The sequence below is a fragment of the Protobothrops mucrosquamatus genome, unplaced genomic scaffold (assembly GCF_001527695.2).
Source record: "Protobothrops mucrosquamatus isolate PMUCROS unplaced genomic scaffold, P.Mucros_1.0 scaffold_248, whole genome shotgun sequence".
Taxonomy (NCBI): domain Eukaryota; kingdom Metazoa; phylum Chordata; class Lepidosauria; order Squamata; family Viperidae; genus Protobothrops; species Protobothrops mucrosquamatus.
Genome location: NW_015386324.1, coordinates 278,451 through 298,808, shown reverse-complemented (window position 1 = coordinate 298,808; position 20,358 = coordinate 278,451). Strand labels below are relative to the sequence as shown.

The 20,358-nt window shown below is 37.0% G+C and overlaps 1 protein-coding gene across 1 annotated transcript in view; it reads left to right on the top strand.

Moving 5' to 3' along the window:
- Nucleotides 1–20,015, top strand: part of FAM53B (family with sequence similarity 53 member B) — a 73,562-nt gene extending 53,547 nt beyond the window's left edge. The window contains exon 4 of the mRNA XM_015830705.1: nt 19,440–20,015. Within this exon, the coding sequence (XP_015686191.1) occupies nt 19,440–19,787 (348 nt within the window). The 3' untranslated portion in view covers nt 19,788–20,015. The remainder of the gene's footprint in view (nt 1–19,439) is intronic.
- The last annotated feature ends 343 nt before the right edge of the window (nt 20,016–20,358 follow it).

Below are 20,358 nucleotides of genomic sequence, written 5' to 3'. Positions count from 1 at the left end.
ATTAAAGAACAAAAAAAGTGACATTGATAGGAAATTAAAAAGTAATACCATTTGTTTGGGAGCATTAACTAGTCCTTGCTTAACAACCATTCATTTAGCAACTGTTTGAAGTTACAACAGCGTTGGAAAAAGTGATTTGAGACTGGTGCTCACATTTATGACCACCAATAGCATTCCTGCAGTTATGTGATAGCCATTGCAACCTTCCCAGCCAGCTTCCAACAAGCAAAGTCAATGGGGAACCTGGAAGGAGGTTACAATTCACAATTACATTGCTTAATGACTGCAGGTAGCTCATGTAACAACTGCAACCAGGATTGCTGGAGCTGCCATTACTAAGCAGGGCAGTCACATGGAGTTTTGCTTAACAACCTCCAATTAGTGATGGAGTTGCCCCCAATTAGGGTCATTAAGCTAGGACTACCTATATGACATTAATTTGAGCAAGTCTTTTTGCCCAGTATTCACCTTTAAATTAAAACAATATACCAATTATTTTGTACTTGCTATGTTTACCCACAATGAACAAATACATGATATAACAAAGATCTATACAGTAAGGTCTTTTAGTGAAAATAGCCCACATGCCAATTTCATCTTAATGAGGGACATTGCCCCTCTTTTATGTATGTAATTTTTAATATGAATTTTGATTATAATAATAAAATCTAACCTATACTGTTGAAACTCTCATTATCATAACCTTTAACTGAGTGAAATGGTGCTTTATAGGCCAACAGTTTTTGAAACAAAGTATCTCAAATAGGCTAACTCACAACATGGTTCCAAAATCTGCAACCCATGTCTCCTGAGGAATGAAATTTACAAAGTTGTGGCTGCCTTAATGCTGCCAGGCTGCTTTTGCACTGTGGGCTGCTGTTGCAATCACATGATTTTCGTCTTCAATGTTCTGTAACTGTTTCTCAGTCACTCTCATAATCCATGACTTTTCCCCCCATCTAGCAGCAGCCACTTACCTGCCTGACGGAAAGCGGGAAGAAGGAAGGGAGGAAGTTAGAAGTTAGGAATAGGGACCCTTATTCCTACCACCCCCTACATCCTCGCTTTTTGTTGTTGAGTCCATTATGTCTAAAGATCTAGTGTGGCACCTGAAAGGACTAAGGTACCTATCATAAATGGTTGTGCTGCCTGCTTTCTTTCCTTTCCTGTGTCAGGCTAATGTTTTGTTTAAAACGTGCAAGTATATGAGAATTCTATTAAAATAAAAAGAAAGCTGTGGAGATTTGAAGGTAAGAAAAATGACAAGCGGCAGTCTAGAAAACTAATGCTTTATAATAGGTTATGTTTCTTATGACTGCCACTTTGTGAACAGGAAAGCTCTTTGTGCACATGGGTATTCAGAGGAAGATGATAGTGGGTACAAAAGATAAAAATTTGGGGGTATCAAGGTTGGGAGGTAAGTGGGAACCTGTAAGGCACTGTTAATTTATTGTTGATTGGGTTTTGTCCTCAATCGCCATTATATTTTTTTATAATGTATATTTTGGGTTATGTTTTTAATGTGGTATCTTCTGCCCAGAGTCACTATGGCAAGATGGGCAACCATGTTAATCAAATAGTATATTGTGACATCACAATGCAAATATCATCTCCTTTCTACTTCTGTCCAACATTAGGATGCCAAGTACAAAGGAGCAGATTTACATACATTGCGACATAACTAAAGACATTTCATTTTGTATCACTGTAAGTTAGGCATGGATGCTTTTGATCCCAAAGCCATTTTATGACACTACCTACAATGTCTGCAATAATTAAACATTGATTTGCCATAAAATTGGCAACATTGAATGAATTGGGGCCCAGAGCTAAAACGTTCTGAAAAAGAAAATAGGGGAAATGGGGAAATTTATTTTCTGCAACTCCCAAAGTGGTTTTTCTAAGGTACTAAGGTAACTATCATAAATGGTTGTGCTGCCTGTTTTCTTTCCTGGGAAGGAAGGAAGGAAGGATTGATTTATTTTAGAGAAGGTAGCTGAAATGCAAAAATGAAAGTGAATGTTACCCGCCAGCTGCCTCTATTTTAAGCACAAGTACTGTATAGTCTCTGCTGATTTGGTATGAAGAAGAGTGGCCAATTCTTGATAGCTGCTGCCAGATGCCTGACATACTGACATACTGTAAAGTGGCAGCCAGAAGCATTTGTTCACGATGGCTTAAGAAGTTTTCTAGAAATCCTGGGCTGTTCCCTTGGCTTGAGACCGTCTTTATTTCAAGCCAAACCAATCTACTGTAGAAACAGTAATAGCTTCAACCTGCTCTTCCTCTTAAGCACATTTTAATAGTTGTGTCTTTGTTTTTGGTTTGGGGCTGATGAAGAATGGTTTAAAAGAAAGGAAAATAGACGAAACAGAGATGGGCATCCAAACAAGACGCATAATAGGACAATGCCATTTAAGCTCTATAGCCAATTTCAGTCTTGCTGTTGTAATAGATCCTTTGAGCATGTAATTGCATCTTATTTTGCTCAAGATATTTTTTCTCAATAATTGTAGCCATTATTATGATACACTGGAGCAAATGTTAATTATCTTTGCAAAACTATTGGAGCAATTAACATTGCACACCTTGGCCATAACATCAAACTGTAAAGATACCTGCTGATAAATGCAAGTGCTGCATTGTTCATGAGACTCATGGCCTGGCCAGTCATAAATATTTGTGTGAATGCATTTTTCCCTTATGTTTATATGCTTTATCTCTGCCTGTTTATCTGTCCTTCTGTCTCTGCATGCTTTTTTTCTTTTTTCCTGTGCTCTCCCTCTTTGGCTCTTTGCTTTTTCTTGACAGATTCCTGCTGGTTGTTATGCTAGCATGAAATCCTGCAAGGTCTCATGGTTACTGTAAAATATTTGCTGTGAAATCTTACAAGAACTTATGGTGACTGTATCCTTCCTTGTACATAATACAGGGGAGGTAGAATAAAAAAGCCTCTCAGTAAAAGAACTCTAAAGCATGAGTTTCCAATCTTTTGGCTTGTCTGGGCTGCATTGAGTGAAGAGGAATTGTCTTGGGCTGCATAATAAAATATACAATATAGTTAATGTAGATACATTACATAATAATGTTAAAAGTTTACGAACTTGTGGGGCTGCATTACTACTTTCCAGAGCCACATCCGGCCCGTGGGCTAAGGGTTGGACATGCCTGCTCTAAACATGCAAGTATTATGTTGCTTATTACTGTTGTACTTAAAATAATGGTTCTAGTAATAGTTGATAATATCCTCAACACATACATTAATAGATTGCAATAATAGGAAGAGACTTTGGAGATCATCTAATTCATCTCTCTACCTACTGTTGGAATCCACTACTCTGCAGATGGTCATCTAGCTTCTATTTAGCTGGAGAGTCCACCAGCTCCTGAGAAGTATATTTCATAGGATATTCCTGTGTCCACTTAAAATCTCCCTCTTTGTAATTTAAACCCATTGTCTCCTAACTACTATTTGGAATAATACTTGAACAAGTGTTCCCCATCTTCAACAAAACATTATTTCATATGCTTGAAGATAGTTAAACAAAGGCAGTGCTTCCAACCGTTTCTCCTTTTTTAAAAAAAACATTATTTGGGTTTTTTATGATTCTATGCCTTGTCTTTGGAAATGCTTCAGTTTGCCAATGTCCTTCTTAAAATACATCATGCAGAACTGAATACAGTTCAATATTTTAGCTATGGCCTGAGCAACAGAGCACAATTTTGACTTATCTAGGTCATGACATTACATTAGACTACGGTACAACCTAAGACTGCATTTGCTTGAGGCCTACTTCATCTGACTTTGGAAAATGGATCACTTGCAATCTGGGCTAGTCATTTTCTCTCAGCCCAACCTACCTCACAGGGTTGTTGTGGAGAATATACAAAGAGAAATGAGTATTAGGTATGTTATCTGCTTTGAGTTATTTATCAAAATAAGAAAGGTAGGATATAAATAAAAAAAGACCTTGAAAATTTGAAGGATGCACTTTTTCATCATATGATCTTGTTTTATGTTAAGTATTTTCTATCATCCTGAAATCCTGTTTCAAAAAAAGTATGATTTTTCTTCTCTGTTACTTCTCTATGTTCAAAATGTGTATGGTTGGTCTTATACATTAATCCTTTGCAAGGTATTTTAACATTTGTTTTGAAGGACATCCTTCTTTCAAATAACTTATTTGCCTTTCTGAAATTGTCCTTCTTTTCATGGAACATAATAAATGTCTGATAGGTAGAAAGCTTTTCTAGCACCATTTACTTGACTGGCTGCATTTGCATTCAAAGGGCCTATATAATGATTTTATTATGCATTGCTATTCAGAACTGAAAATCACTTAGAAATAAATTTATTTTTTATCTATAGGGAGACATATTTCTTTATAGAGCCAGTGAGATACTTATGTAAGAAATCTGTGTCGCCTGAAATATAAGCCATCCTTCCTACAGCAAACTATATTTATATAGTGAACTAAATAAGTCATGACCCAATCTTTCTAACATATTTCCTTACCTAAACAGAGAAACAGAATGACTACAGGCAGCAAAAAAAAAAAGTGGAAGAGGGAGTGACTTCCGACTTCATGCTGGTTTCCCCATTGACTTTGCTTGTGAGAAGCTGGCAAGAAAAGTTGGAAGTAGCAATCGTGACTATGGGCTGACCGCAACAATATTGTATTGGCCACAAGTTTGCAAGTACAACTGGTGTGAAAAACTTTGAAATTTCAGTTACATAGGATGACTGCCAGATTTTATCTGCATTCTTTAAATTAGAGAATTTGAGGTACCTTGATTCAAACAAAATTTTGCACTATGATGCCTCTTTGGGTTAATTGAAGGTTACATATGGGCAAACAAATGGAAGAGTTTTAGTAGAATATAATGAATATGCTATTCTAACAGGACTTGCATTTGTCAGGAAGAGCTGGCCAGGTGTAGTCATTAAGGTGCCAGACCAAGACTGGAGAGATACAGGTTCAAATCCACTCTCAGGCATGGAAACTCACTAGATAACTTTGGTCCGTTGTTGTTTCTCAGTCCGACTTAAGAGTTAATTACTGTTAGTGTAGTTACTGTGGGAAGAAAATGGAAGAGGATATACTTACACAGCCTTCCTAGAAGAAAGGTAGAATATAATCTAATGAATTGGAATTAGCTAATTAATCCAATATTCCTTTGATTTCTGTGCAGAGAAAAAGCTAGCACTGGGAAGCATTTCTGTAATCAGAAATAAGCACAGGAGGAACATATTTATATCAGTTGTGCACAGTCAGTAGTACTTGATGCAGGCAGAGGCTGTAAATCATCTCAATATTGAGAGGAGAGTGTTTCTACTTGATAGCATGCAGTAGATACCCAGATAGTCCTGAGCTAGGTGGCTTAATGTTTTCACTTATATAATGTTCTGACTAATTTTATGGTGTGATTTTATTCCTAACTCAACATTTTCTTTCTTTCTTTTTAACTTTGAAAGAAGACTAATTGGTAATAATTCCTTGTTGCCTGTTTCTGATTGATCTTAGGAATTTTTATAATTTCAAAGTGATTGTTTTGTCTAATGGACATAATTAAAAAAATTCAAAGGAACAGTTGGTCTCCTGAAATTCAGATAATAAGGTATTTTCTGAAAATGGCAGGCAAGACAATATTTTCAGTATAGAAACCTGCAGGTAATTGTATAGCTGCTATTTAGGGCCTTAATTTGCTTTGTTTGAACCAGCTGGGTAATTTTGTGTTTTAAGTAGATTTCCATATCTTTATATGTATTCATATTCTGTATGAGGTTTCTCAATCTCTGATTCTGATAGCTCCCAAAGCGTTTTTATGACAAATAACAAGACAATATATGGAGTTTACCATGGTGATAATTTGTGGTCCGCAGAAAGATTAAAAAAAATTGTGTGGTATTCATTTGCATAGTTCTGTCTCCTCGCTCCCTCCCTCTCCCAATTTTGTGATTCCAATGCAGTATGCAACTTTCTCATTTTGCCTGCTAATATTGATAACAGCAAATTTGTTTCCTGTCTCAGCTTTAATGAAGGTTGACCTACTCACACTGTGCTGCTTTTCAGACCTATTAGTAGCTGCTTAATTGGAGCATACTCAAAAACCTAAGACTGATCGCCTACCCACTAGATTAACTTTCCTGCTGTATGATGATGTCAGATACCAAACCTGCAGTCGCCTAACTATTATGGTTGCAGCACAACCAAGAAGAGTAGCTCATTGTTGGATTTAAGCAAATACATTATTCAATTTTAGGCAAATAAATAAAAGCATTTGTAGCTTTTAGAGCAGCATGAAATATTGAGGTGTTCAAATGTTGCTGCTTAGTTACTATAAATGATATCTATGGAACGAAGAGTGAATGTAGAATAACTCCAGAACTGATTTATGGAATACCTACTGTGTTTTGCACATGAGCGGCGTGGTGAAGATGCTCACCTTCCACTCAGAAGGTTGAAAGTTCAATCCTAAGCAGTGGATGTTTCTCTCCAAGGGTGCAAAGAAAAATATCTGAACTCCACATAGACGTCAGGGAGGGCATCTGGCTAGTAAATGCTCACTCCATCACTCTAATGGTTTATAGCACTCATAGTGGTTTACAGAGTCAGCATATTGGCCCCAACAATCTGAGTCCTTATCAACAACTCTTAGATATCATTTTCAAACTCTATTCTATCAGTCCATGTATCTTAGTGCATTCTAAGAATTATCCAGTGGGCATATGGTTCCAGATTATCCAATAAAATGATTTTACGAACCTTTAAATAGACTTAAAACATAAAAGAAATTACCTTATTTTAGGTCAGACTTGGATAAATTTAAACTACTCCTAATAGGCTGTGAATGAAGACTAAGTAACAAAGAAAGCAAGATGTAACAGGGATGGATAGAGAAAAGAATTAATGCTATATAGATATAATTGTATTTAACATTAAATTTGACCCAGTTGTGTAGCCATTGATTGTCAGGTTATCCAAGCCATACTTAACTGACTTCCTAATCACTGTCACAACGTAGTTTGTCAAATGCTTCCCTGAAATTGATACATTATGTCTATAGCAGAGATGTCAAACTCGCAATGTCACGTGACGTGTCGTGACATATCGTGACTTTTTTGCCATTGCCGGCAATGGGGTGGGCGCGGTTTCACTATGATGCATCCAGCCCGCGGGCTGGCAGTTTGACACCCCCGGTCTACAGCATTCTTAGCATCTGTTAGGGAAGTTAAGGAAATCCAGTGACCACAAACGCTTCCAATATATTTACAGATCCAATAGCTTTGTGATTTATCGTAGAATCTTTCCAAGTATTAATGGAAAACTAAATAATCTTAGGCCCCATGATTTTTCTTTTTTCCTACTTTTGAAATAAAAGACAACATTTAAGTGTGTCTCCCCCCCCCCACATACATACTTGGTTCACAGAATCACCTCTTTTTTGGGGGGGGGGTCACAGAATGAATTTCAAATAGAATGCCAGTGAGCATAGCCCTTGTTTGGTCACCCTGTGCCTTTTTGTTTGGAGAAATGCATTTTCTATATGTTTTATACAAACATTAAGAATAAACTGGGGGTGCTTCTGTACATTAGCTGGCCTGGGCAAGTCATCACAGTACTTCCCTGATGCACAGAGGATGAGCTCAGGGCAAAGTTTAATGGAGAAGATGATGGGGTAGTAAGGGGGCTGGCTCCCAGGCCAAATCCAGTCATCTTCCTGGGGTATCTTATCTTGCAATTGTTCTGTTCTTGTTCTGAGATTCTACATCAGGGGTGTCCAACCTTGGCAACTTGTAAGACTTGTAAGACCTGTGGACTTCAACTCCCAGAATTCCCCAGTATGGGAGTTGAATTTCATAAGTTTTAAAATTGCCAAGGTTGGACACGTCTGCTCTACAGCTTTGAAGATCATTCTAACTTTTGGACCCATAGCAATTCTGAATTGGCTTTTTTATGGTGAAATATTATTACATTTTGATTATAAGAAAAATTAATATTTGATTATGATAGCACTTGAGGATGATACATGTATATTCTGAAATTACTTAAAGCAAGTTCCCTCTGTCTGGTGCCATTCCAATACATTGGTCACATATTTCAGCTTGAAACTGAAAGAGATCAATATGGTTTGGGACCCTGATAAAGCTCTGCTGGCTCATCAAGTGCTTTTTTGATTCTATAAAAATAGCCAGGAGGCTGGTAATTTTCTCACAGTGAATACAACCTTATGCTAAGTTTCAGTTTTCATTGCATGGGAGGCTGAAAGATATATATAGCCTGCCTGAACCGCTGAGAAAATAATAGTGGGAAACAGGCTGCTTTGTGTGATTGTTTAAAAACCTCATGTTGCATTGTCAACTTGCAAATTGCATCTGCTATCGGATAAAGCTTTACAGGAGTGGGAGGGTGGGTGGGAAGCATATTAGCTCCTATGCTTTCTTAATCTATGTGATTTTTATCTTGAAGAGCAAATATATTTTTTAAAAAGTTCTCTAGATACCCAAATCGGTCACAAGTCTAATTGTTTATGTCATCTTTTTCACATTTTAGGAAGACTGCAAATTTGCAAGGGATGGTGTTAAGAAATTTTTGTGCATTGATTTTTTGGCAGAATCGTCCCATTTTCACAGCAGATATCATCTGTCTTGCAGTTTAAAGATAACCATAATAAAACAGCAAGACCCAGCAGTGACTGTATAAGTTTTATACCAGCTTGCTTTGAAGTTAACATATTTTAGTTTGTGTGATTTTGGTAGTGACAGCTGAAACATGGTACCCCCAGGGACTACTTCTGTCTCATACTGCTGGCTTGTTCTTTTTCCATGCTCTGCAAATAAAGCTGGTTTTATGTAGCATACGAGAGAGCTTTATGTGGGATAGCAATTATTTATTGGCAGCTGTTGAAATAAAATGAGACCTTCCTTGTTCATTAGGGCTGGCCCCACTTATATTTGTGATACAATTGTTTCCTTGTTTTGTCATTGGATTCTAAGGGCATAACATTTGCTTATTGGCAAAGCACAACAGTGAATTAATAGTCATATGTACTCTTTGGATATTTTGACCAACAAAGGGTTGTATCTGTGGGATCACCCAGAATGAGTCAAATGTGGTATTTGTGTCCTGGTGATCTCTCCCTGTGGATGGTTAAAAAAGAGGATTTTAGCTCTTGTCTATAGACTAACTGGTAGAAATTTTACTGAATTCAGAAACCAGTGAAACAGTTAAATCATGGGATTAGGCCATGGATTCCTGCATTGCTTTATTCCTCCCTCTCCAATGACTAACAGTCAGGATGAATTACACAAAATAAGATAAATTATACTTGGTTGCTAAATCAGTATAAATCTAGTCAATATATATAGGTTACAGGGTTTGGGATTTCTTGGTGCAGAAGCTGATAGCCTGGAGCAGAGAAGTGAAGTTTCATCTGATTCATTAGAGATAAACTTGTTCTATATTGTACATGCAGCTAAAAGCAACTCAGTATTAATGAATGGAAATCCTGAATGCATAGGGAAGAAGCTGCAAATTTCTTGCTGAAATAAATAAAATTGAAAATTAATCAGGAAGGAGGTTGGTCACATCATCTATTAATATAATCTATTAAAAACTTTTTGTCTTGTGAATGTGTATATAACACACACAAAATATTATTCAGTGCAATAAATTATTCAGTTTACATTAATGCAAGGAGAGTTACTCTAGAAAACATGAGTTAAAAATGAGTTTGTTTTATGAAGACACGGGAATTTACTGGGGAAAAAATCAGCTCTTTTAGCAGGGATGTGCATTCTTTTTTAGTCTGAGGCCTGCCCCCAATATTTGTAGTACTTGTGCCTAGGACAGGAGTCTGCAACCTTGACAACTTTAAGACTTGTGGACTTCAGCTTCCAGAATTCCTCAGCCAGCTATGCTGGCTGAGGAATTCTGGGAGCTGAAGTCCACAAGTCTTAAAGTTGTCAAGGTTGCAAACCCCCGGCCTAGGATAAAAGCTAAGTTTGGTGTAAAAGAATGTGATTAAATTTAATATGATCTAATTAAATGGGATTAGTCTGATTCTCTGTTTATATGACAACCCCTTTCTTGCGTTAAAAACTATTGGTAACATTTGGAGCAGCTCTGAGCGAGGCTTACGAGCTACAAATGGTGCTTTTTTGCCTTAAAATAAGAACATGGTGGGGGCTGCCTTGTTCATTCAGGCCAAGTTCAGCTTCTGGCATGATGTAAATCGGCTTTCTTCAAACTAATACCACCAGGTGTTGCTTGAGAAGACTGGGAATAAAGACTGGGAATTGTAATTCTAAGACTTTGGAAGAGCATTGCAACAGTTTGTTTCCATATCTGTTTCATAACTGTTTTTATCAGTTGTAGAAACCTGCCTGTAGAAACCCTTGGGTATACAGTAATGAATTTCCCTGAAATGTTTCTGGCAGTATCTGATCGGTTTGCTAATATATTAGTACAGGTAGTCCTCAGTGTATGACCATAATTACAGTTGTAAGTCATGACCATGCCTGATTTTACAACTGTTTCCAGCAGTGTTCGCTACATGTAAAGTGAATTTAGTGTTCACTGTGGAGGTTGGTTTTTGTTTTTGTTTTTGTTTTTTTGGCTAAAGTCGGGTAGTAAATGCCAGTTTCTGTCAAAAACATCATAAATTGCCATGAGATGCTGCAAACATCTGTAAATGTGGCCCAGTTGCTTAGCACCAAAAATGTATTCACATGACCAGGGCAGCCATCCAAACTTCAGCCATCCAGGTTGTAAGTAGTTTTTTTCAGGTCCATCAAAACTACGAACAGTCACTAAGTGATCAGTTGTAAACTGCTTTTAATCTCTGATTAATCTACTCCTTCATGATTAAAGAATTAAATAAAATAATTAGTTTTGATGCTTGCATTGACTAGTTGCAAAAAATCCCAAACTGCAATTATTATAACCAAGTGATTAAAAACAGACAAAATGCTGTCTGGTTTTATAAGGAATACAATTTAATACATAATTTGAGAAAATGTCTTTATTTGAAGGTGGTAAATCAAATAGCAAAGTGTGGGCAAATACCTTTTCAACAATTTTAACAGCATAAACTGTACAAATGATAGGGTAACCATCATCAGTATATATAAAAATACTATATGCTTAACTAATTTCTGCAGAATAACTTCCCCACAAAGGGAATATATGCTGTGTTATAGATCATAGTCAGTTCCATGCTAGAAGAGGATGATGGGAATTACATTCTAAAATGTATGGAGGGTACGAGCATAGAAAAGCTTTCTGATCAAGGGTAAGCAACAAATAATTCTTTAGATTATGTTTAACTAAAGCTCTTTTATCCATACTCATGTTGAATGATGATGTGTGTGCACTTCAAAAATAGCTCTTTACAGAACTCTTTACTTCAAATGTTGGTGCTTAAAATTTGTGCCATATCCTTATCGAGAAAGAAATAAAATAATGCTCAAATAGATACATATCAACTATGAGGATAATGATATTCCATGTTTATGCTGGCTGAGCCACAATTTATGCATTTTTCTGATCAATGAAAGCAGAGTGATGGATGTAGAAATAGTTGATGAAATAATTAGTTAAATACCATAAACTATTCAAATGCAGCCAAAACAAGACTGGTCAGGTAGAATTCACTGGCACAGTAACATTGGCAAGAACTTGCTTCCTTAGTTTATAACCCAATTCAGAATTTCTGCCAGACATACAGTATTCTGTTTATCCTTCATGCAACTTATAACTACTTTCTGTGTTATTTTTTTCCCCTCAGCATTGCTGTCATATGTATTCCTGACACTTCATTCATCACTTGGGAAGTTCAAGCCAGGGGAAAAAATTGCCAGAGTTATAGGCACCCCTTTTTTTTATGTAGCTGTTGATCTTGGAGTTCTTTGGTTTTTCCTTTACTGCTTTCATGTATACTGGCAAAGTTGACCAAGTGCTGCTGGGAGAATTAAAACAGCCATATCTTTCAACGTCTTTTGGAGTTAAGCTCAGGTCAGGATGCAAATTAAAAACCCAAACCAACTAACATAGACTATTATGTTTCTACACTGACTTTAGCACAGACCTTCCATGTATTTCATTTTAGTGCTTGAGTGTCATGGAATGTCAGAAAAATTCAGTCTCAAAAACCCCAACATCTTACTCCAACAACTTGAGGAAGAGTTTAGAAGTGCTAGTTTCTGCTTTGAATTAGAAATACTTTATTGTCATCCAAATCTGTAGTTAATTTCTCAGATGATTTGTTTGATAGGAGGAGATATATGTATGTAGGTAGGTATTTATTTGGTAAGATTTTCAGAAGTGTTTTGCCTTCCTTCCTTCCTAGGGCTAAGAGCAAGTGACTGGCCCAAAGTCACCTACAGGTAGTCCTTGACTTATAACCACAACTGAGCCCAAAATTTCTGTTGCTAAGTGAAAGATTTGTTAAGTGAGTTTTGCCCCATTTTACAATCTTTCCTGCCACAGTTGTTAAGTGAATCATTGCAGTTGTTAATAATGTTGTTAAGTGAATCTGGCTTTCCCATTAATATTGCTTGTCAGAAGGTCACAAAAGGTGATCACATGACCCTTGGACACTGCAACTGTCATAAATTTGAGTCAGTTGCCAAGTATCCGAAATTTGATCAAATGGCCAAAGTGATGCTGCAAATGTAAGTGGGAAAAACGGTCATAAGTCATTTTTTTCAGTGCTGTTGTAACTTTGAACAGTCACTAAATGAACTGTTGTAAGTCAAGGACTACCTGCATTTGGCTTCAGATTTACAGTCTCCCAGTTTCTAGCCCAGTGCCTTTAACATTTAATTACTACACAAAACTGGATCTTAGCTTGTTTTTATACTGTGATTAAAATGAAGGACATTCTTCTAACTTTTAGCAGTATCTCATGAGCACACAAGCCAGGAAGAAAGCTTCTTTATATCATTAATGACATCTATCCACAGTCAACCTTTTTTAAAAAAAAACATGTTTTATAATGGGTGCTAAAGAATAATAATGGTGACTTGTCTATTTTTTCTTTAAGTACCTAAGTAACTATTCTAAGAGTTGTTAAAGCACAAATGAACAATAACAATGGAACATTGTTCTTTTAGCCTCCAAGTTGTTGACAAGAGTTGGTTTAAATGATTAACTGGACAAATTTTGAACAGAATATTTCAGTACTCATTTCACCTTATCAAATCAGGTGACATTTGAAGTTAGTTAATGAAAATACCATTTCAGCTAACCCAGCCATAAAGAATAAAGAGTTAGTTGTATTGCATAAAGTCAGTCAATGGGTTCATTGTAATTGATTAGGGAAAACAACATCAGTTACTATTTTATAGCAGTCAAGTTTGTATTTGACAGAGTTTCTACTCAACAGTAATTATTGTTTCTTTCAGAAATGTATTATGGTGTTAGCTGCCTCCTTAACATAGAGATGGAAAAAATATTTGTTTGTTGTAGCAAGGCAACCAATTTTTGCCTAGATTTGAACTGGAATGCATTTGTATGCTCCAAAATATAATTTTTTAGAATATTTTGATGCAATTTCACATCCCCCCCCAAATTACAGAAATATGCCAGTATTAAGTACTGCTTTCTAAGAAGGTGTATATTAAAGGACAGGGAAATACACTTAAATGATTTTTATGAAAGTTAGAATGTTTAACAGATTCCTAACAAGAATACAACAATGTACTTAGAGTCAAGAAAATGAGAAACTAGGTAAAACCAATTGGCAAATTCATTAGACCTTCTTTCACCTTTCACCTTTCATCTATGAAGTGCCTTTATAGTCTTACTATAGGACTCCTCATTTAAAGGTGAGCAATTTGAGACAGAAAGAAATGTGATTAGGATAAAAACCACTTGCAGCCACAGAGCAGAGCAAATACATGGTTTTAACTCTAATCTTTTACTGTTGAAGTTCTTTACTATTAAAAAGTTTCCCTAGGAATCTCAAAGAGATTATTTGCCTGTACAGGGCATTTCCTGTCTTGTGAATGCTTTGAAAAAGAAAGTTGATGTTCCTGCAGTTTACAGGTGTTTGGAGTAACATAAGGTCCCAGTTCACAATTACGTAACTTATGTAAATGAAGACATCCTTATGTGCACATAGAAAAAAAATGATCCACTTTCATAGAGAAACCAGCTTCATAAAGGAGACTCAATATCATGTTAGTGTTTTCTTCTTAGAAGCTGGTTGTTTTTTTCCAGCTCTGTGAAAAAAACAATTTAGCAAAGTAGTAAATGGCAGGCGATAAACGATGAATTGGTAAGACTGATATTGTTTAGAGCTGGTAACAAGGAAACATTTGCAATATCCAGTGTGTGTGTGTGGGGGAAAATCTATTACTAATTCTTCTAGAAGAGTTGCTTAGGGTTTCTATATTTTAGGCAGTTATGAAAAAGTGTATAGGACTTGAAGGTTTCTGGCTATGTGGCTTATAAAGACAGCTGAGCCCAAGAAATAGTTTGAAAACTGATATTCGGGATATTTATTGTATATGTAACTAAAAAAAATGCAGCGTATACTTCACACGGTTACAGTGGTAAAGTCATGATAATTTACTGACTACCTCATAGTCCCAGTTGATATATTTTCCAAAATACAAGCAGTTCTGTTACAGATATGTATTAAAATAGTTATCCTAGGTTCCCTGTATCAGTTTTCTCTAACCTAGTGCCTTCCTTGATTTATTGGACCAAATTCTAAAACCCTCAGCTAGCATCAGGCAGCCTGGGAGTTGGGGAAAAGATGGCCTCTGTTACATCTCATTTCATGAGTTGAAGCTCTCACTGTGATTTTCCTTGCTTACAATCCATGTTTGTTAGTGATTATTTGGAAATCAGTTATTGCGACAGTAAGTTCTCCCAAGTACATACGTGATCATTTGGTCTGGTTCAATGTGATGGTTTTTATCTTTTTAAAAAGTTGAGTAAAACAATCCAAATAACACTGCATTTTTTTTCTTGAATGTTGTACAAAGGTATGCATGGGAAGATATACTTCCTTGTAATCAGAAAAGGAACATTTATTTTGGTGTTGAATTTCTTGAGCATATTTGATTTTAGTCTGGCCATTCAATTGAAAGTTTGGCTGTAGACCCAACATTTTAAGCCTCCTAGTGAGGTAGCCCTTCAGTCAAAAATCCTGGTTTCAGAATGCTAAAAAAAAATACATGTTGAAACAAAGCTACTGCACATAAACAGGAAAAAAAACCACCAAACTAAGGTTTTTAAAAATAACATTCCCAGCCTTTTCAAACTAATGCATACAGGAGGTGCCAAGGTAAGGCTTGTATTGGCATGACGAGTCATATTTGCAGAATATTAGTCCTGTGTGTGCAGATAAACCAAACCTTTTTCTCAGGGGCAACATGTAATGCTTATTCACAAGTAGTCAGCTGAGAATGAAATCAGCTCTGGAATTTAAGGAATGCTGGGCCAAGCAAACAAGCCATGGAATCTAGATCTTTGTTTAGAGACTCATTTTGATAGATGATGTGTCAACACTTTTTCTCCCCTCTTACACTGAAGTATTTTTCTCTGCATCTGTCTATATAAAGATTAGCTAACCTATGGTGGCAGGCACCAGGCTGCTACTAGAATATCTGTCCCCCAGTTTTCCCTGTCCTCCCATCACATTTACCTTGTGTTTGGATGAAATGATTCTGCTATGTTTTCCTGGCAATGCCACCTGTGGCAACTAATGGATATGGAAAATTCATGACATCAGATTATAAAGTATGGAAAACTACAGGTAGTCCTCAGCTTACAACTACAGTTGACCCCACAATTCCTGTTGCTGAGTGGTTCAGTGAGTTTTGCCCCATTTTACGACCTTTCTTGCCATAGTTGTTAAGTGAATCACTGCAAGTTGTTAAGTTAGTAACATGGTTGTTAAGTGAATCTGGTTTCCCCATTGACTTTGATTTTCAGAAGGTCACAAAATGGGATCACATGACCCTGGGACATGGCCGCCATCATAAATATGAGTCAGTCACCATGCATCCAAATTTTGATCACATGACCACGGGGATGTTGCAATGGTCGTAAGTGTGAAAAACGGTCATAACTCACTTTTTTCAGTACCATTCAGTGGTGGGATTCAGCCAGTTCACACCAGTTCGGCAGAACCGGTAGCTAATGTTTGGTTGCCCAGGCCCAAAATGGACTTCCGGAAGCGGCATCCACATAGAGAACCGGTTGTTCACATATTTGAACCCCACCACTGGTACCATTGTAACTTTGAACAGTCAGTAAGCGAATTGTTGTAAGTTGAGGACTACCTCTATAGTCTTTTTTTGTCTGCCTCAGTGATTCACATATTATACTACACCAAGTCAAATTTTATATATCAAAGTGTGAATCGTCAGTTTTGCCCTTATGAGACTGCTAGGCATAATTTCATGTCATTGGCTCATCTAGTCAAGTATTACTCATTGTAATAGTCCTTTATGCCTTTAAGTTCCAATATCTGGGATCACTTAATGAACAGAAAGTATTTGCTTCTACTTCATGGAAAATAAGACTTAATAATCACAGGATAATCCTGTTTTTATATAGTAGGAGGATCAAAGTGTAACCATAACTTCCTTTTGGGAGCCTTTGTTCTTGCTATCCAATAACCCATTTTCCATTTGTGTTAAATCCAGAGAGGATCAGTAATAATGGAACCTTCGCTATTTCCCATGCCAGTATAACATAAGCACATGGGGAAAGAGGAACATTAAAGTTGCAGAGAAAAAAAAGCACCTGCAAAATGCTGCAGAGTTGAATAGCTTCGGCATAGATAAATTTCCCTACTTTGGGTTGTTCTTTCTGCATAAGAAAGCAAGCTCTATTTTTTGCTTCTTTTTATATTGAAGAAGCATACAGTATGCATACAGTATGCATGAAGAAGCACACATCAAAGATTGCATATTATCATGTCTTAAATCAATATACAATGTCTCTCGCCTTCTCTTGCCTGTAACATCTCTTCATCTTTTTCTTATCCCTTGTAACATTACTGTATTGTTGATTCCGTTTTTCAAAAAAAGGAACTTTTTTCAGATTTGGGGGATAAAATTCTTGAACATCTAAAAAGTAGAAAAGACATGCACACTAAACTAAAGATTTTAAAGCTCAGATTTATTTATTTTTGACTCGAAACTCAAAATGTTCCACTCCTGATCTGTCTCTGAAACACATTTTGATGATATAGTGGAGAACACGTAGGCTGCAATTGTTAATCAGTTTGGAAGCAGGAATCCTTGCTGATCAAGTACCCAGGGTCTAGTCAAGTATGCATCAATTGGTTTCTGATCAGTCCAGTCCTCATTTTCATTCCCTTCTCACAAGCCGAGACACATATGGCTATGTGAATGTCTTTATTTAAAGGCAGTATGTTATTGCAGCAATAAATTCATTAAAAGGGAAGCCGGGCTCCCACTCTGTGCAACCAGGAATCCAGTTTGCTGCATGTTGATGCTAGATTTCCAACCAACTTTTTATAGTGCAGAACAATAGATGAAGGAAGAAGAGCTAGAAGATGGTAGTTCACATTAGTGCAGGAAAATTAGTTAGCAAGATGGCTTTTAAAAGGGAGATTGAGGTGGGTAGCGGCTGCACAGGTTGTTCCCAGAGCACTTTTTTTCAGAGATTGCATGACCTTGAAACAATAGGTTACAATGGGAACTACTGTTTCCTACCTGACTTGGTATCTCTCCTCTTTGGAGATGTTTTTTTTGCAGAAGTTCCGTTCCCATAGCTTCAAGTTTACTCAGTGCCTACCCAAAACCTCTGCCCTGCCCTCTCCTAATATTTGATAATTACAATGATATTTGATAATTACAATAAAACCACAAGCTGTTCGAACTTGTGTCTGGGAACTGGCCTTGAGCTTAGCACCCCAGGAATGGGCAAATCATCTGCTTGTCACTTAAATTTTGCAAACGGGTGCAGAATTCAGTGGGATATTATCTTTTGTTTCTGTGAACTTTGGAACATCACCTCAGGCTTCTCTGGATAAAATTGGCAGCCTGTCGATTGCAGTTGAAGGCAGTGCTGTGTGATTTCAAAAGCTCCAGCAGAATTGTGCTCTCCCTCTCATCTAGTCACAGCAGTTATACAATGGTTCAGGCTAACCAACTAATTAGTTAGGTGCTTCTCCAATAATGGGCTAATCAACAGAACACTTGTTCTGCAATTTAAAAACTGAAAAAAAACCCCTTTTCAGTGCAAGATAGTACAGTATACACCTTTAATCCTGGCACACAAGAGAACAGGTGTTGACACAATTGCTTCGAAGCAGAGAGGAGTGAAAAATGCCATTGTGAGAGCTAAACCACTTCATTTGCAGCACTGTTTGCAAACTGAATACTTTTTGGTAGTTACCAGGTAACTGGAAATCAAAGAACCGTGTCAGAGGCTGGGACCTCATGATTAACAAATGCTTCCTCTGCTAATAAGCTTACATCTGCAACAAAGTCATAGTGCCTCCTTCCCAACAGAACCATCCCTTCCCCCAAACTCTAGGAAACCTTTCAGTATGGGCAAACTTGGTTTGTGGATTTCAAGGATGGGGAAGGAAGCTTGCAAATGTGGTCTTTCTGATTTGTAAACGTATAAACAGACCAAGCCTTTTTTTAAAAATCAGAATGACAGCGACTCAGAAGTAGAAATCTGTGACCCTGTATCTTCTCAATGCATGAATTTAATCCATAACCTTGGATGGTTTCTAATGAACAGTTCTAGGCCTTTCCTATAAATTGAGCTAAATTATCTATCTGGCAAAAGGAAAAGCAAAGGAAAGTAAGAAATCGGTGCTGACCTATGGTTTTTATTTTAATCCCTGTTTTAAAAAATAATCACCTACCTCTTTGCAAACAGAAGAGAATATATCTGGTCTTTTGGATCTAAAGTATTTAGATCCTACCTGGCCACCGTTTAAGTTCTTGAACATTTCTGGAGGCTGACAGGAAAGCCAAACAAGCAACTTGATCATGTTCTTCCTTCTCTGAAGTTCAGATCTAGTTCCTGTGTTTGGGAGATGGGCAGTGTTGATCTATCCCATGACCTAAAGATTGCTGTTTAAGAATCATGCAATAAAATGTTTTTACTGAAGTTCAGAATTAGGGAAGTAAAATTCTTCCTTCCAGCATAAAGCCTGAACTACTGTGGGGAGTTTACACAATCAATTTCAATCAGGTCTGCTAAAATCTCAGTAAAATGTAATTAATATCTCTAACTGGGATAGGGCTGGTTTCTTGGCAGCACTCATGTTCTGGCAATGAATAAAAATCTTATTTAAGCTTTGGAAATCATCCTAAAATGATAAGGTAACGATGCAATAGAAGAAATAATCGAATACTGAGAGGGAAAGACTCATGTTCATGTATTGATTGCAGCACATTCAGCTGTCCATTTTCTTTTATCTTTTTTCAGAATTGTCAAACCTTTAACAGTCTTAGCACGACAGTCGATGACTGCCCTCAGCAGAACCAGTTCTCCCTTGGCACCAGCAGCAATAACTCATGGGTCACCAACGTAGACATCATGCCTGGCAGGACACCGGCCTGCACCCCTGTGCCAGAGCCTCATTCAAATTCAGAAGAACATCATCCTAACCAGGAAGAAGATTTCTCCTATGAAGACTCAGATTTCTGTGCTACAGAAGATGAGAATAGTAGGAAAGAAGTTGAGAACTCCTCATGGAGGGAGAGTGGGACTGGTGGGGATAACATCTTTCAGTTGGGTGGTGAATTAGATATTGAGCAAATAGAAAACAACTGAGAGCACTAAAGGGGAGGCTCTGCCTGCACCAAGGCATTTAGCAGTGGCAAACTCACACATGTTAATGCAGACCAGAGGAAGAAAATCCGCATTTTCCCTCTCCTTGGCAGGTGAACCAGAACAAAAAGCTTTGCCAAAATTTGTTTAGCTTTTTGGGGGGAATTATTAGAACTACTGTAGCTCTTCATAGAGAAAACTTCCAATGTAACATCAACATATTTAAAAGAAAAAGAAAGCTCTGTGGATATATCAAAACTTGAAAGGAAAGACCAAAAACTCCTGGTCATTTTTTTTTTCAAAGTAGGCTAATTTGCCGCCCAGAGAGTCAGCAGGTCCATCTCCTGATGGGAATGGCATTTGGTAATATAAATAAGCTTTTTCTTTTCTTTTTCTTTCTTTCTTTCTTTTTTTTTTTTTTTTTGCTGTTGGCTGATATAAATTGCACCTCAGCTGTCCTTATCAAAGGAGCAAAAAAGTGGAGATTTAGCGTTATGATTTGAATTCATTTTCTGTTGTTTTTTAGATCACCTATTCATAGATCTTACAAAATCTCACAAATCAAATTTCTCAT